Source organism: Mesocricetus auratus, unplaced genomic scaffold, assembly GCF_017639785.1.
Source record: "Mesocricetus auratus isolate SY011 unplaced genomic scaffold, BCM_Maur_2.0 Super-Scaffold_100009, whole genome shotgun sequence".
NCBI lineage: Eukaryota > Metazoa > Chordata > Mammalia > Rodentia > Cricetidae > Mesocricetus > Mesocricetus auratus.
Genome location: NW_024429193.1, coordinates 7,048,484 through 7,066,322, shown reverse-complemented (window position 1 = coordinate 7,066,322; position 17,839 = coordinate 7,048,484). Strand labels below are relative to the sequence as shown.

The window sequence follows — 17,839 nt, the reverse complement described above, 5'->3', positions numbered from 1 at the left end:
TGGCCACACACACCTCAAAACCCCAGGTCTGGGGGAGGGTTAGGGGACCAGAGACAGGCAAAACACAGCAGCTCACTGGCCAGCTAGCCTTCCGGAAACTGTGAGCTTTGGATTCAGTGAAAGACCTGTCCCAAGGTAATGAGACAGAGAGTATAGGAAAAGATACCCACTGTCCTCTGGTCCCCACATGTATGCCACACCCACATACATGTCCCATCCACACATGCTACACCCCCCCACAGAGAGAGAGAGAGAGAGGACAGAACTCTAGAACTCTTACAGATGTGAATGGCAGATGGCAGCCAGGATATGTGGCTGTTGTCCACCATTTGGTCTGAGGCAAGGCAGTGCCAGCTTTCAATAAATGTCACCAACTCACCCGTCCCCGTGTCCTATAAGTTTCTCTAGTTGCTAAAATTACCCCTGGCAGAAAAGGCTGCACCGTCACAATGAGCTGAAGACTCCCTGTCTGAACTTCTTAGTCCTTTGGTAATCAGGTTTTCAGATTTGGGGACATCCCCGTGTATGATGGGACACCCCGAGAAGGAGCCAAAACTACACGTGAGCTTCATTTACATCTCATATGCCCTACCCCACAGCCTGGAGGCCGTTGTAAACAATATTTTGATGCACTGCACTCTTGCTGTGGCCCATCAGATTGGGTCAGGTATGGAAATTCCCATTTCCGGTCAGGGCCAGCGCTCAAACACTTTCAGTTAGGGAATACTTCTGTTTTCTGGTTTTCCATAAGGGATGCTTAACCTGTGTCAACAGCTGACTATCCCTGAAGATTCTATGTATCAAGGAGTACGGTATGGTTTTGTGTTTTTTTTTTTTTAATGTATTTAGTCGTCACAACAGACTAATGTGGTGAACTCTGCTGATAGCCTCACTTTTTGTACAGGAAGCCAAGGCACAGCAAGATTGGGAAATCTGCCTGTTATCACACACCTGGTACAGCAGCATACTCAAGGACTCTGTTTCACCCCTTGTAATTCATCTCATATTCTACAGGGTAGTTTGTAGAGTCCAGAAGAACATACAACAAACAATCAAAAGCATCTGTTCTTGATATACGTGGATATGGATACAGATAACTAAATATAGCGCAAACGGTAGAAAACGTTTTCTTAAGATCTGCGTGGTGGCTCACACCTGTAATACCCAGTACTTAAGGTACAGAAGCCAGATAGCTGCCTCTGCAAAACGGAGGCCAGTCTGGTCTCCATAGTGAGACCGGAAGGAGGAAGGAAGGAGGGGAGATGGGGAAGAAGCCGTTTTTCTAATGTTTGCAATGTTAGGAAGTCATGTGACACTGAAAAAACCAAAGTTTCCTACTAAGGCACTTCAAGCCAGTGCTTGAGAAGAGCACTTAGCAAGCTGACTCAGGACAATGATGTCCCCAGCTGCGTGTGACTCAAAGGACAAACCACACTCTTCGCATACTTAACATCCTATTCTGATGGGTACACATGACAGAAAGGAAGCCTCTAAAAACAGACATAGCAGACCTCCTACAAAATCTAAATACCCCCCCAAAATCTAACCCTCAACTATCTTATGAGGAAACCGTTTCTGTTCAACGCCCTTGCTGGCAAACATAGGTCTCCTCCTGGGAGGCCCCGTGCACAAGAGGTAAAAGTCACATATTGGGCAGATTCTCCATGATAAATGAGTTAAGGCTCATTTACGAAAAGGAGCCAAAGCTACATGGACGGACCCAACAGGTATTTCCCCCAAAGTTCAAAGGTCTCCTGGGAAAAGAACCGGTTGGTCTGGTCTGGTCTAAAGAGTCGTCTCCAAGGTAAAGTGGATTTTCACAGCCTAGGAAGAGTCGGGCAGGGTTGAGTTCACTGTGAAAGTTATGTCCCTTTGCACTGGCACAAGGAGAAAGGAAATGAGCCAAGCCCTAAAAAAATATCTCTAGAGACATTCCAGCCAACGCTTGATAAGGCTGGGAGGGCTCCAGCTCATGGCTTGAGAAAGAAAAACCGGATCAGACAGCAGCCCAGCTCGGCAGGAGAAGCCATGTCAGGTGTGGGGAAAGCTGCACCTCACATTTCCAGCAGGGGAAGCCCTGTAAGCCAGAAGCTTCGAGTGTTGTGACTCACCCTGAGAAACGGACACATGCCAGCGTTTAATGAATACCATAAATGTACACAAACATGCGTGACCGAAACAGACGTGAGTTTGTAACGAATGAAACATGCCCTGGGGCTGGGGATATACCTCGGCTGGAGGAGTGTTTGCCTTGTGCTCATGAGGGTTCAGTCCCCAGCACTGCGGAAGCAGGGTGTGTTCCCGTTCAGTTGTGACTCCAGCACTGGGGGGGGATCAGAAGTTCAAGGTCATTGTGGTGGTGTGAATGAGAGCACACCCCCCCCATAGGCTCACAGAGTTGGATGCTTAGTCATCGGTGAGCCACACTGCTGAGGAGCAAACTCAGAAGGTTAGGGGGTGTGTCCTTATGGGCGTGGCCTTGTTGGAGGAAGTGAGTCACTGGGGGCGGGCTCTGAGATTTTTGAGAACAGAACCCGGTAGCTCTCTCCCTTCCTGCTGCCCATTGATCGCTGGGGTAGCTCCTGCTCCAGCATCATGCCTGTACTCACGCTGCCATGCTCCCCGCTGTAATGATAATAGACCAAACCTCCGAAACTGTAAGCCTGCCCCAATTCCATGCTTTCCTTTATAAGAGATGCTGTGTTCCAAGTGTCTCTTCACAGCCATAAAACCGTGAATAAGACAGTCATTATCAGCCACGCAGCAAGTTCGAGGCCAGCCTGAGCTGTATGAGACTCTGTAGCAAACAGAATAAAACAGAACAGCAGTCAAGCTGATACGCCACGGAGCTGGGGAGATCTCTGTGCCCACAAATGGTTCCTACACGCCCCTTTCCTGTTCCTCCAAGCTATTTCTCCTCTCCACATCTGCTGGACCAGCCTAATTCAGGGTTCTGTCTTCTCCACAGACAACACAACGTGAGCTTTCTGATTTCCTGACTTCAGCCTCAAATCCCAGCTGTTCATCTGATGCAGTCCCCACGTAGCATTCTGAAATCCAGAACCCACCGTCGCTGCTGCCTCCTAATCCCCACCCTTGGCCTTCCACGGGCCATTCACTCTTTGTCTTCACAGATAGGGCTTTTGATAACTTGGTTGGCGAGAGCTTCGGGCATTACGCTGGCCTGGCCCCGTCACCTGGCAGAATGCACTCAGGCAGCACTCTGGCCAGCCCAGGGTTCCATGGGTACAGTCTGCACGCAGGTGCAGGGGACCCTTTAAAAGACAGACCCCGCCCTCTTACACTCTCTCACTTCTCTTCGCTCTTGCTCTCTGCTCTTACTCCTCTGACTCTGCTCTTACCACTCACTCTCCGCTCTCTCACACCCTTCCTCTCTTACCCTCTTCATCTCTCTCATGCTCCCACCTCCACCACCACCACCACTCTCCCGCCGTGAAGTAAACTATGGTTAATGTACTCTTGGGTTCCGGTTCCATCTCGAGCCTTTCTGCTTTTAATCTTTAAGAAGAGATTTTGGTGCAGGTGACTCGGCAGGTTTTTCTGAGCATTTCCTCCTGTCTGTGGCGGTCTGAGATGCCGGGGACCCCGTAAACTTCAACTCGGTCACTTTTCCAACTAAGGATCTCTGGATTCTTCCCTCCATCACCGCCATGTTCCGTGTGACACCCTTTCTCCCGGTGGCTACGTTTCCCACGGATGAGATCCATCACCGCATTCGCTGAGCGGTGTGTTTCGACTTTAAGCCTTCAGCGGTTTCTTCTCGCTGCCTTTGGGACTCCTGTGTCCTCTCGACTGTTTGGGCTTTCCCGCCCTTGGCCTCGATCTCAGGCTGATGAGTTCTGAGATCGTACTGAGCCATCTTCCGACTCACCCATGGGAAATACACTTCAAACTGGGAGCTTACATTTTATGGGACCTTTCCGGTCACTGCCTGCGGACAGGTAAATGAAGGAGTTACTACTTTTCTAAACTTCTACCTGTCTGCTGCCTTCTACCCCGTTTCTTCTCCATGCAGATGCCAGGGCTCGCAGCGAGCTGGCCTGGGTCAGTGCCTGCTCAGGACGCTCTGAGAGTTTTTCGTTTCCTTCCCCACGAATGAGGTTTGAGGTTTTCGGGTTTTGTACCCTAGGACCGTCCGTAGACTGGTGCATCCGTTTCTCAGACCTATGGGGGGTCACACATCTTTCTGCCTCACTCATGGAGATAAAAGGCCATTTCTGCCAGCAGACAGACGGAAATGTGCTTATTTATGGCAGCCACCGTCTGGCCATGTGTCCTAGCTTGGGAACGTGTTTATGGAAGCAGCCATCTTGACCATGTGAGCTAGCTGTAGGCATGCCTTCCCAGTCTAGGCAGTTTCTGCCGACTAACACCACTGAAAGACACAATTCATTGACTTTTTGCTTTTTATTTTTGTCTCTAATTTCTTCTCTCACTGTCCCTGTTGTGCATGGCTTGTTTATGGAATACTGTGCCTTTCCAGGGCCCCCTGTTCTATCTGCAGGGGATCTGCCTTCTTGTCACTGACAGTTTAAGTCTACTCTGCCTCTTTAAATCTCCTGTCTGTTTGCTACACCGTGTGAGTCAGAGATTACACTCTGGTTATCCCTTTTACTTTTATCCAGTCCTGTTTGATATATCTGCTTGTATCTGTACATGTGACATACACACATACACACACACACACACACACACACACGTATATGTAAGCTAACTATACAACTTAAATTTAACTGTGATATATCTTTAAATGATGGCAAACATTTAAAGTTATAAAGGCCTATTTCAAGTTAACAAATTATTTGTAGCACCCAGTCCTTCCTGTAAGCTGTTTACAAAGTTAAATTTCTATTATATACTAAACAGACAGACAGCCCTCAAATGCTCAGAGATCTAGAGGATATGGCATTTAAATGTTTTATTACAAAGCTTTTCGTAACACAGAGACAGGCCAGCTGCTGGCCCCACCCCATTTCCTCCAAGAAGACTGGTGGGCACTGAAGAAACTCCACCCACAAAAGTGGCAACGCTGACCACTGAGCGACCCTGCCTTTCATCTCAACTGCTCAAAGGACTCTTCAGACGGTGGACAAGAGGGCAGTGCAATCAACTTTCTCCACGTTGCTTGGGCCAATGGCAGGCAAGTCTTCCTAGGGCTCCTGGTCCACAGGTCCCATGTTATCAGCAGAAGGCAGGTGTCATTAAAGCCTTTGCCCTCAGCAACCATGGAGGACATTGGGGGTGGCTGTCCATGCAGCCAGCTAGTAAGTCTCTGTTATTCTTTAATCATTAACTCAGGTAAAATTTTATCCTTCTCAAGAACTCCGATGCTTTTGACCACTGGTAGCTTTGCCAGCTTAAAGCAACAGACGAGGCTCTGGCTGTCACAAAACAGGTTCCAGGGCCAGGTATTTTAAGGTTTGTCTATATAAGATGGTAATGTAAGGTTATGAATTAAAGTTATGAAGGTCTGAGGATAGAAAGGCTTAAGTGATGGCAAATAAAGTGAGTTGAGACATTAAAAAGAATGAAATATAATCCAGATATTTCTCTACTGTTTGTAGGGGAAAGATCACATACCAAGATACTGTCCACGCCCCAAAGGCATGGACAGGGGTATGTGGGACAGGTGAGGGATGAAAGGAGAGAAAGTAAATCTCTCTCTCTCTCTTGGACCCTGGTCGCTGCAAGGACACTAGAGCTCTTCTCAGTAAGCGATTTCTATATTCAAAATATCTTAAACCTCCTTTTCAGGTAGCATTATTTACATCATCAACTATTCATAGTCTTAATATTAATAAAGTTCTGATAATCTACTAATCCAACCCCAATAGAGTACTAAATACCAAACTATATCACTATACAATCATAACTGCTAAAAAACATTATACTAAAAATATCTGTCAGTTTTAAAAATGTTAATGGAAGCCAAGTTGCTTCTAACCTAAATGTGCTACTAATGTGTCTAATACTTATGTTTACACAAATTCAAAGGATTCTTGTAAGTTCCAGGGAGCCGAATTAGACCCACCCAAACAGGTCAGATTCACTCCAAATAAATATTATTCAATCTCTCCCTGGTCCTGAGATTCCCTTCCCTCATCTTGGGACCCCTCAGGAACTCCTCCCTCATCTTACAATCCTCCCCTCAAATACCAGAACCTTAAAAAAAATTTCTAAGCTTAACCTTGTCCTCTACTCTGCTAACATCTTGCCAGGTCTAAAAGGTGCCAGAGAGTTCCATACAGCCTGGACTGCAATGGAGCAACCAGCTACCCCAGGACATGGTAGCACCCCAGCTTTCTCAGGTCCCCCAAAGATGGTCAATACCCCCCAAGTCAGCAGGAAGCAGTCTTGAGAACTCGGCATCCGTATTTCCTAACCTGCCATGCCTAACTCCCCGCCTTTTTAATAATGAGTGAAGGTATGAATGAAAGCTTCGGGCATTACCCTGGCCTGGCCCTGTCATCTGGCAGAATGCACTCAGGCAGCACTCTGGCCAGCCCAGGGTTCCATGGGTACAGTCTGCACGCAGGTGCAGGGGACCCCTTTAAAAGACAGAACCCCGCCCTCTTACACTCTCTCACTTCTCTTCGCTCTTTCTCTCTGCTCTTACTCCTCTGACTCTGCTCTTACCTCTCTCACTCTCTGCTCTCTCACACCCTTCCTCTCTTATCCTCTTCATCTCTCTTGTCTCTCTCTTCCCCTCGCTCTCCCGCGCTGTAATAAACTATGGTTAATGTAGCACACCTCTAATTTTGCTCCTTAACAAAAGAACTACAGTTTGGTCTTCCCAAACCTTGGCTTTCATTCCGACACACTGATGTGCACAACGTTCCCAAATACACAGTGGCGTTGCATACTGAGCTCATGCGTACTTGTTCCCTAGGACACCGCTGTTCAATGTGCCAGCAGTTGCTCACCCCTCAAACGCAGCTCAAAACCCTTCGAAAGCTTTTCCTGGAAATGCAACTGAGAGGGAGAAAGGCCCCATATTCGATCTCAGTACCCACCCCACCCCCAGAGTTTCCCTAGACACCTTGCTCCCGGTTTTTACACTTCTGGTGTATTTAGCACCTTAACGCCCATTGTCCAATTGATTCATTTCCATACTCTCATCTCACTAGACAGGAGCTGGCAGATCTGGGTCTTAACATATACCAAGCACATGGGACAGAGATGGTACACAGTAGGCTATCAACAAATGGTTACTATCTGGCACCTTACAACCAGCACACACACACACACACACACACACACACACACACACACACACGAACAGCTCAACAAGTACCTATTGAAAGAAATGCACCGGTATGCCCTTGCCATCTGTCAAGACAGGATCAGTGCTAAAACATTAGTGTATCTTAGACTGTTAGAAGATCCAAGATCTTCACCTATAGTAGTTCAAGAACAGGCCATCGAATGGCTTTTGCCCTCATCCCTGTGGTGCTCTGGATAAGAGTGACCCCCATGGGTGCATACATTTGAATACTTAGGTAGTAGCACTATTTGAAAGGTTTAGGTGTGACTTTGTTGGAGGAAGTGTGTCACTGGGGTGTGCTCTGAGGCCTCAAAATCCCAAGCCAAGCCCAGCGGCTCCCTCTTCTACTGCCCGCGGGTGTGGATGCAGAGCTCCCAGGTGCTTCTGCCTGCTCCCTGCCAGGCTCCCTGTCATGATGACAAGGAGCTAAGCCGCTGAAACTATAACCAAGCCCCAATTAAATGCTTTCTCCTTTAAGAATTGCCTTGGTCATGGTGTCTCATCACATCAATGGAACTGTGACTTAGAAATAAATAAGTAGGGGAATAAAGAAAAGAAATCTTTGAGTTCCTGGCCCTAAATCAATGGTAGTTTTAGGAAACACAGGAAGAAAGGAAATACACAGACCATAGAGAAAACTGGGAGAAACCTGACCCCATAAGAGCCTGCCTCCCTGACAAAGACACCCTAGGAAAAAGCCAGAGAATGAACAAACAGCAAAAGACGGGGCACCAGAATGCAGTGTCAGGAGATGGCAGAGAAACAAGGCTTCCTTCTGAGAGAGACCCCCAGGCTCAGCCCGCTGGAGGGAGAAAACCCCTGCAGACCATCAGCTCGTAAAGTAAAACCTAGCCACTGCTCCAAAATCAACCTGCGTATAGCCCAACCCCCATACCAAAAGAATGTGGACTCTGACACAATACATTCCTGCCAGGAAAATCCTACCCAGGGGCTTCTTCAGTGTGTCAGTGGACACCACGCAGCAAACCAGAGAAGGTTCAGCAGTGTCGAGGCACAGAAGGAAAGTGTTTATTGCAGGTCTCTGATACTGAAGGAGGGAAACAGTCCAGCCCTGGAACAGTAACGACTAAGCAGAGAAACCCTGGTAACCAGCAACTCACACCCAAATTAAGGGTGTGCACAATGTCCATACAGACACAGGGACCCCCAATGGTATCCCATGCCTACAACACCGGGTGTGAAGGCAAGTGCCTGTAATTCCAGCACTTGGGAGGGAGGAGAAAGATCAGGAGTTCGAGGTCATCCTACAATACACAGTGAATTTGAAACCAGCTTGGGTCACAAAACAAAAACAACCAGCAGCAAAAACAGATAAAGACTAACTCAAAGACAAAGCGTGTGGTTGAGACCAACACAGGAGGAAATTCTATTTCTTGAGTTGTACAGAGAATAGCTTCGATTCAAGACAGTCTGAATCGTGTAAGAGCACAGCTGAGAGGCACCTGCTCCCATCGCTGTAAAGACCAAACGCCACAAGAGCCATGTGGAAAGGGGCCGGTGCACAGAGACCTGCCACCCCGGGCCTTCTTCAAGGGGATGAAAAGCCATGGCTACCGCAGCACCAGTCCGGGAGCACCACCGTCAGCTGCTACCACGGTCCCCCGAGAAGCCCCGAGGCCACGAGCATCCTCCTCCTCCTCTCAGCCTCCCCGGGGAACTGTCTCCCAGGTGCAACACAATTCCCACTGCATTTCCATTATCTTACAGAGAGTCACGTGGGAACAGAGAGCTCCTAATTCCACAGACACAGAGGCAATCTGTCACTCACTGAAGGGGGAGGGCAATGTGTGGGTTTTTTTTTCCCCCACTGTTACCATTAGCTGCCTTGAGAAAACAACATTAGAGACGAGTTAGGAGAAATATTTGTGTTATGTGGGGATCGGCAGGAATATGGCGCGTGGGGGCGGGGGCGGGGATGAGTCAGGGCAGGCCCAGGGGATTCTGCTGAAGATATTTTAGCCCTGGAGCGCGCGAGGCCTCCACCTGGCTTGTTGAAACGGTGCTGGGAAGTGAGGGGCCCTCACGCCCATGAGATGGCCCTGGAGGTTTGAATGACAGTTGAGACACAGCTGCTGTGGGTAAAACCGAGCAAGTAGGGATGTGACCGGAAAGAGGGAGTCACATCCTGATGGCATCCCGAACTCTGAATGTCGAGGGAGAACGTGTGTGAGAAGCCTGTGAAACGGTGGGCGACTGTGCGAGGTGCCACTTCCATGCACAGCAGAGCCGCGGTGGTGGAGGCTTGGGTTCCTGGAAAACAACTGTGGTTTGAAGAGCTCCATCAGAAAACTCCCTGTTCCTCCAGGACTGCCAAGGCTATACAGAGAAACCCTGACTCGAAAACCAAAAAGAAGAAGGGGGGGAGGAGGGAGGGAGGAAGGAAGGAAGGAAAGAAAGAAAGAAAGAAAGAAAGAAAGAAAGAAAGAAAGAAAGAAAGAAAGAAAGAAAGAAAGAAAGAAAAAGAAGGAAAGAATGAAGGAAGACAGCCTCCCTGCTCAGCAAAGTGAAATGATACAGCAGAGGTTGGCTCAACCTCACATCCAACTCCACACTCGGACTTCTGACTCTGCAGACCCAGAAGTTGGTTTAGAAAATGTCTTCCTTTCTAGCTGGAAGCGGTGGCACACATCTTTCTTTTAGTCCCAGCGCTAGGGAGACAGAGGCAAGTGAATCTCTGTGAGTTTGAGGCCAGCCTGGTCTACAAAGTGAGTTCCAGGACAGCCAGGGCTACACAGAGAAACCCTGTCTCAAAAACAAAAACAAAACAAACAAAAAAGCAAAAAAGCAAAAAAAAAAAAAAAAAAAAAAAAAAAAGGAAAGGTCCTTTTACAGGTAAGTTTTCTTCCCACAGCTGCTGTCCTTCTAAGGGATGCGTCTATAACTTTGTGTTCTTCACTAGTACAGCAGATAAGGGGATGGGCTAAAAGCTCATGGCCACATAGGACAGCACCCTGACTCTTAGGTAAGCAATGGGAGGAAACTCTCTGTCCGTCTATTTCTCTCTCTCTCTCTCTCTCTCTCTCTCTCTCTCTCTCTCTCTCTCTCTCTCTCTCTCTCTCTCTCTCTCTCTCTCTCTCTCATGCACAGGCACACACACAACTTACCAAATGCCTTCTTGGGCTCTATTAACTGCAGAGTAAAGTGCTCCTCTTTTTTCAACTCCTTCAGCTTCTTAGCGACCTCATAGTGACGCCACCCGACAATGTTTTCTCCATTTATGGATTCAATGTGGTCCCCCACACAGATGGTTTTGATCGAGTCAATGGTGCTGCCATCTTTAATTCTCTGAAAGAAAGAAAAAGAACAGCGACGCCATCAAGTGGAACCGCGTGCGTGGCATTACTTCTCACACTCCTGAGACCCATCACGCTGACGCATCTATGATACGCTTAAAGACAGAAAACCAAGCAAGAAGGAGCACACACCCCTTCTCCGCCCACTCTTCATCTTCTGCCCATTCAGAATCCAGCTAGCCTGGAGCGCCATCACCTTTGGAAATCTTTTCCTGACATCCTCCAACCCAGGTCCCTAAGAGGGGGCAGGGCCACAGTCTTCCCGCCACAGTACCTGTGGCTGTACCCCCAGCACCCCAAACCACACACTGATAAATGATGGTTTAAAGATCTACTTTTCTTCTTATGTATTTGTTATCTCTCTCTCTCCCTTTCTCTCTCTCTCTCTCTCTCTCTCTCTCTCTCTCTCTACACACACACACACACACACACACACACACACACACACACAGAGGCAGAAGAAAGCATCAGATCCCCTGTAGATGAAGCTACAGGAGCTGTGGTGCCTACAACATTTCTTCTGCTCCATGGATAAGTTGTTTTTTCTTTTCTTAATAATTCCAGCAAGATACCCATAGAGCTTAAGCTCTGTCTAGTGGCTTTGTGCTTAAAGCTGTAGCAGTTTTTCATTTTTATTACATTTGTGTGTGTGCGTGTGCGTGCGTGTGTGTGTGTGTGTGTGTGTGTGTGTGTGTGTGTGTGTGTGTGTGTGTGTGTGTATGTGCATGTGTTTAGGAGTCAGTGTCCCAAGGACTTACCTCAGCTTGCCAGGCATGACAGCAAACACCTTTCTTTACCTGCTGAGTCATCTCATCAGCCCTATTTTTGTTTCGATTTCTGTTTTTTAAAGACATGATCTCTCTAGGTAGCCCAGGCTGGCCTTGGACTTACAATCCTCCTGCCTCTGGCTCCTAAATAATGGGATTTCAGACCTGTTCCACCACACCTACGTTATTAAACCTCACTTCTCTACAAAGCAACAGCCATGCAGAGTTTCACCCTAAGGTGTAAAATCCCCGAGATGGCACCAAGAACTCCGAAGGGATTTTAGGGAAGGGAAAACCCTGTCAGCTAAGAGCCCTGCAAACACATGCAAGTTCTCCTGGGAGATGAGCAGGGGAACGAAACAAAGGTCACAAGTCCTTCTCGTCCTTACAGGTCAGGCAGGCCAGGGACTTGGCTGCTTTGTTCCAAAAGTGCACGTACCCTACCTACCCTTACGAGGTAGACGTGCAACGCCACATCTGCTGGATCATCACATGTAAGAGTTGAGCAAAACCAGCACCTCCATAATGCTGCCATCAGAAAAAAAGTTGAAAAAGACGGAGCTTAAAAAGATAAGTGTATTTCAATTGTATCGTTGCACACCAAACGGACAATAGCTTTCATTTTACTTCTAGATTCTAAAGATAGTGCTACATTTTTTTTTGTTCTAGTACTTTTTATCACCCTGCATAGAAATGGCATGCTAATCCCCCCATGTAAATAGCCTTCGTTTATTATTACAAACAAAAAGTAGTGAAAGAGGAAGTTTCCAAATCTGACTGACATTGTTTTGCTGGAATTCGTCATCTCTTACATAACTAATAGAAACAAACATGGTAACCACAGCACACTGCTTAAAAAAATCTGTCGGGTGGTGGCGGCACACGCTTTTAATCCCAGCACTCAGGAGGCAGAGGCAGGAGGATCTCAGAGTTTGAGGTCAGCCTGGTCTACTCAGCACATTCCAGGACAGCCAGTGTTACGCAGAGAAACCCTGTCTTGAAACTGGCCCCCATGCCCCCCCTCATAAAAATCTCCAGTTTCTAAACTGTTTCAGAAAAAAAAAGATTAAACAAAAGATTTTCCTTCTAAAGAAAAAAAAACTCTAGTAAATACACTACTAAATAACAGCTCTTAAGTCACTATGAGATTTGAAATCTGCATTTAACTTTAGATATTTTTATTCTGGTTAATGTCACCTAGAGCCTACTTTTCCCTCTTTGATCAACTACTTCAAACAAATCTCAGTGGCATCATACATACCTTCAGATTTTCCAGCACTTGCAATTTAATTGAAAATAACGACACACATAAGCTTAGTTAGACAGAAGACACAGAGGTGATCACGCATGACCCTTACCTGTGAAAGAAGGGTCGGGTAGTGGAGAGGTACTGTCACCCCATCTGTGAGAAGTTAGAAAGGTCACCAGAGAGCGAGCGCCCAGGCACAGGAGGAAAGCGGGTCTCAGAACCCACACAACAGCAGGGAGAGACCAGGCGGCAGCCAAGGAGGTGAATTTGGGGATCAGGAAGACAAAGCGATTGGTGACACCTGGAGAGGGGTGACACGGTTGTTTTACGTGTGATCTGAGCTGACTTCCAAGCCAACAGAATAAACACTGAGGTGTTGAGCCGTATTAGTTAGGTCTCTTCTGTGATAAAATACCAGACTAGACCAGGCCGGGAATGATGGTGCGCGTCTTTAATCTCATGACTCTGAGGCAGAGGCAGGAGGATTTCCGTGCGGGCAACCTGGTTTTCGTAAAGAATTCCAGGACAGCCAGGGCCATGTAGACAGACCCTGTCTCTCAAAATCAAAACAAAAGGAAAACCCTGAGAAAGAAAGGGGATCATTCGGTTTACACTCTCTGGGCCGCAGTCCACTGAGGGAAGCCAAGGCAGGAATGTAAGGCGAGAGCCAGGAGTCAAGAACTGACAGGGACAGAGGAGGCTGCCTGCTGGATTGTTCTTCAAAGCAGGGTCAGCCTGCTGTTTTCACACAGCCCGGGACCACCTGCTCAGGGGCGGCAGTGCGCACAGTTAGCAAGACTCTCCTTCGTCAATCAAGACTGTACCCCAAAGATCTGCCCAAAGGCAATCTCATAGAGACGACTCTCAGTTGTGTCAAGCTGAAACAAACAAACACCAAGCCGTACAGTGGGGCTGGGAGAGACAGCTCAGTCAGCAAGGTGTCTGCTAGTCGTGCAAGCATGGGGATGTATGGGCGTCTAACCCCAGCTCTGGAGAGGCTGACACAAGAGGATGCTTGGGGCTTCCTGGCTAACTAGTCTAGCTGACTGATGAGCCCAGATCCCAGGGAGCAACCCTATCTCAGAAAGAAGGTAGGTAGGCCCCTGCGGGACGCCACATGATACTGACCTCTGGCCTCCGCATATAGATGCGGACATGTGAACGAGACTTTTTTTATTTAAATGAAATGTCAATGGATATAGGCTTCTGAAATGCAATGTGTTTTAGCGATCACACGGTAACTGAGCAAAGGTTAATCTTTCTCGGCTTATCAGGATCAAGAGGAAGGAAGGGGAAACGTCATTTGCTAATGCTTGCTGACTCGTCTACATCATTCAATATTTGCTTAAGAACATAAAGAACTTCTTCTCTCGTCCAGTTTTGGAGACTAACGCCACAAACGGCAAAGAAGGCCTGTTTAATCTGGACCCAGTCAGGGCTGGCAGGGAGCAAGCCGCACTGACCCTCCTGACTCTAAGCATATATATCTACACACTCACATTTATTACTCATTGAAGAAAACACGGTACCACAAATAATGAGATGACAAACCCTCCGCATCTCTTCCAAAGTGGTCCCCTAGGGAACTGTCATCTGCTCCAAAGGGTATAAGCCTGTCTCTCAGCATAAGGAAACATTAGAAAATGCAGATCAGGAGCAGAAGGGACGGCTCAGAGGGTGGGAACAGAGGAGCCACTGTTCAATTCCCAGCACGCACATGGCACTTACAAGCATCTGTAACTCCAGTTTCATGTGATCTGACAACCCCTGGCCTCTGCAAGCACCAGACAGTCACACAGTGCACAGAGGTGTGTGCAGGCAAAAATACCCAAACATATTTTTTTAATCAAGGAAAATGATGGATTAAAGCGAACCCTACCAAAAGCTAAGGAAGTATTCCAGAGACACAGACCAACTGACGGAAAGCAGGACGCTGCCCGGGAACAACCAGAGGCAGGGGACACGCAGAAGGCAATCCAAACCGACGTGGGCTAGAGACGAGTGTCTCTTGTCTGTCTTTGCTTGTGGTGAGACGAGAGCTGGTCTTACACTCAGCCAAAGGGGCCTGAACTTGTGATCACTCTGCCTTTACCCGCTGAGTGTTGGTGTTATAGGCAGGCACCTCTGTGCCCAGTCTTATGTTGTGCTGGGGACAGATCAAGGTTTTGTGTGTGTGTATGCAAGACACACTCTCCCCATAGAACTACATCCCCAGCCCTAGGGATTAGTTATAGAGCCAAATCAGTGTTCGATTCTTCTCAGTTTCATAATTGTACTGTGGTTATGTGTAGCATAAAGAATATTTTTGTTCTTAACAATTACACCCTGTGATTAGGAATAAAAAAGGATGGATATAGATAAAGATGCAGATATAAATGCATACTAAAGCACAGCAAATTAGCAAATGATTAAAAACTGTGCATTTATGTAGATGGCATATAAAAGCTATTTTTATAACTGTTATAATATTTTCCATTTTTAAATTATCCAATTTATAACATTTTTATCATCTATATTTTAAAGTACACAATATGTCAGCTTCCTCCTTTCTCATCACGCCCTCTGTTCCCAAAGGATTAGTGACTAGTACTCTGAGGCAGGCACATGTTTGACAAGACATTAAAAAAAAAAGAAACAGCAGCTTTGAATGTCAGAGGCTAACATCCAAAGCTTCCACACACGTTTGCGAAACTCCCGAGCCCTGCTCTGCAGACAGCAGGCAGCCTCTGCCGCCAGTGCCCGGTTGTCCTAAGCTTCCCCTGGACTATCCCACATGACTCTCCCAACTCAAGGATTTTCCATTTGGTCACCCACTCAACCTCCAGTGCACTCCTATCTCCTGCAGAGCTAAAAATAACCGTTTATCAAGCGGCCAGTCAGAGTGGTGCCCACAGCTAGCATGACATCCCTGCGGCTGTTTCTCTAACCGTGACGGTGAATCAGCAAAGAGAGGCATGAACTGTTCTGTGTTGCACACAGCCTGTTGATAAATCTTAGCTCAGTGCATAGAAACGCCGCTCTAGAGTCAGACGTCTTGGGTTCAAATCCCGAACCTGGCTAGTAGCATAATTTTGGCCAACCTGTTTAACCGCCCTGATATCTCTGCACTGTGAAGGGGGAGCTGGCCACATTGCCCACCACTGACAGATCGCAAAGACACACTGGGAAAGGCAGAGACGGCAGAGTAGACAATGCATGATGCTGTAAGCGGATGGCAGCGGATGCCCCTTTCCGGGGCAGGTATCAACTGGAAGGGTGAAAGAGAGAGCCTTCAGGGTGCCAGAAACTCAGTGCCTGTGGCTCCTACGCCGTTATACCAGTGTTAGTAAGCGAGCGTTCATTAGGCTGTGGATGGTTTCAGGGGATTCACTAGACTGCAACATGAAGGCAAATTTAAAAAGACACAGTGCTAATAAAATAAGGTTGTTGTGAAAATGGGAGACAGACCAGTTGAAAAGCAAAGCGCTTGCTGTGAGACCCCGAGGACCAGAGCTTATATCTCTGGCACCCACACAAAGAGGCAGGCAGGCATGCATCTGTAATGCCAGCAGTGAGGAGGCAAAGGCAGGCATGCATCTGTAATGCCAGCAGTGAGGAGGCAAAGGCAGGCATGCATCTGTAATGCCAGCAGTGAGGAGGCAAAGGCAGGCAGATCCCTAAAGCGCTTGACAGTCAGCCTAACCTGACCAGTGGGCTGTAGCTCAGTGAAAGGCCTTGTCTCAAAAAAATGAGATAAGTGACTGAGGATACCAGGCTCTGGCCTCCACACACACGAACGCATGTGCACACACCTACATACCCATGTGCGCACCCACACGGACACAAGCACCACCGCACACATAAGATTAAAATAAATCAAAACACTAGTAAGTAAGCATGTGCACTTACTAGTGTCGGACAGGCATGCCATGTAAGTTGGCTGCTATAATGGCCGCCAACCCTGAGGCAGGAGGATCACTTGAGGCCAGGTCATGGACGGCCTGGGCTCCATGGCAAGACACTGTCTCAAGAGAACATTCAAGAATTGTCTGTACTGCACATACAGAAGCATTTCCTTGGCCTCTAAGCCATGTGACACAATAGCTACTTACATAGATATCAGAGGTTATCTGGAGATGCTCTAAAGCTATACACGAGGGTGCACTTAGGTTATATAGAAATGCTATGCTATTTGTATCAAACAATCAAACAAGCAGGCACAGGTTTTAGCATGCACAGGGGTTCCTGAACCAACCACACACACACACACACACACACACACACACACACACACACACACACACACGGATGGACGGACGGACGGACGGACGGTCAGGGGAGGAAGGAGAGCTGCACTCATAACAGAGTTTTTACTTCTTCGTATTCTCATACTCATACTATTTTAAACTTGTCTTCACAACTCTGTCACTCTTTTTGTATTCATACAAAAGACTTCCATTGTTCAGATCATTCTGAAGAGCATTTTTTTTTTTTTTTTTTGGTTTTTACGAGACAGGGTTTCTCTGTATTGTTTTGGAGGCTGTCAGTCCAGCCCTGCCTCCCGAGTGCTGGGATTAAAGGCGTGCGCCACCACCGCCCGGCCCTGAAGAGCACTTTTAAAGAAATCTGGGCAGTTAGAAGTGACACTAACCCACTGGAAATCATCCAGTACGTCCTCCAAGACACACAAGCAGTTCTAAAGGGGGACGTTTAAAGCAAAGGGAAGAATTTCAAAGAGAGTGCAAAAAAAAAAAAAAGCTATCTAAATGACAGTGAAATACCCATTTGTGAACCCCAGCTGGGGACTCCCTGAAGACAACTTCTAATCCTCTTTGACCTAGCAGTTTCCTTAACTGGGCCACCCTGTGATCTCTTTTTTCAGAAACTTACCTTGATAAAGGCATAGCCAACGCCGTTATCTGTGATGGTGAGTCCAAGCGAGTCCTCCGCTTTGTAGACGTTCACTTCCTTTCTGATGCCTTTCACGTGGGCAAATATGAAATCTTCAAGACCCAGCTGCCCTCCCAGGAGCTTTTCCATGTCAATTCTGGGAGTGTTTAACGTACAAAATAAGATCTGTGAGGAGAGAGAAAGAAGCCTTTTTAGATCAGTCTGGTCATTAATGAACTTACTCAATAGTAGGCCTCAATTTATGAGGCACGGGTCTCTGCCATAACGCGTATTATTAGCACGTTGGTGGGTGGGTAGAATTTGAGGCAACATTTTCCTATGATAACATTAGACA

The 17,839-nt window shown here is 47.4% G+C and overlaps 1 protein-coding gene across 1 annotated transcript in view; it reads right to left on the bottom strand.

Moving 5' to 3' along the window:
- Gipc2 (GIPC PDZ domain containing family member 2) overlaps window positions 1–17,839 on the bottom strand; it is a 74,936-nt gene that overhangs the window by 25,911 nt on the left and 31,186 nt on the right. Inside the window, exons 2-3 of the mRNA XM_005083613.4 lie at window positions 17,485–17,670; window positions 10,411–10,591 (exon numbers count right to left, since the gene is read on the bottom strand). Coding sequence (XP_005083670.2) covers window positions 10,411–10,591; window positions 17,485–17,670 — 367 coding nt within the window. The remainder of the gene's footprint in view (window positions 1–10,410; window positions 10,592–17,484; window positions 17,671–17,839) is intronic.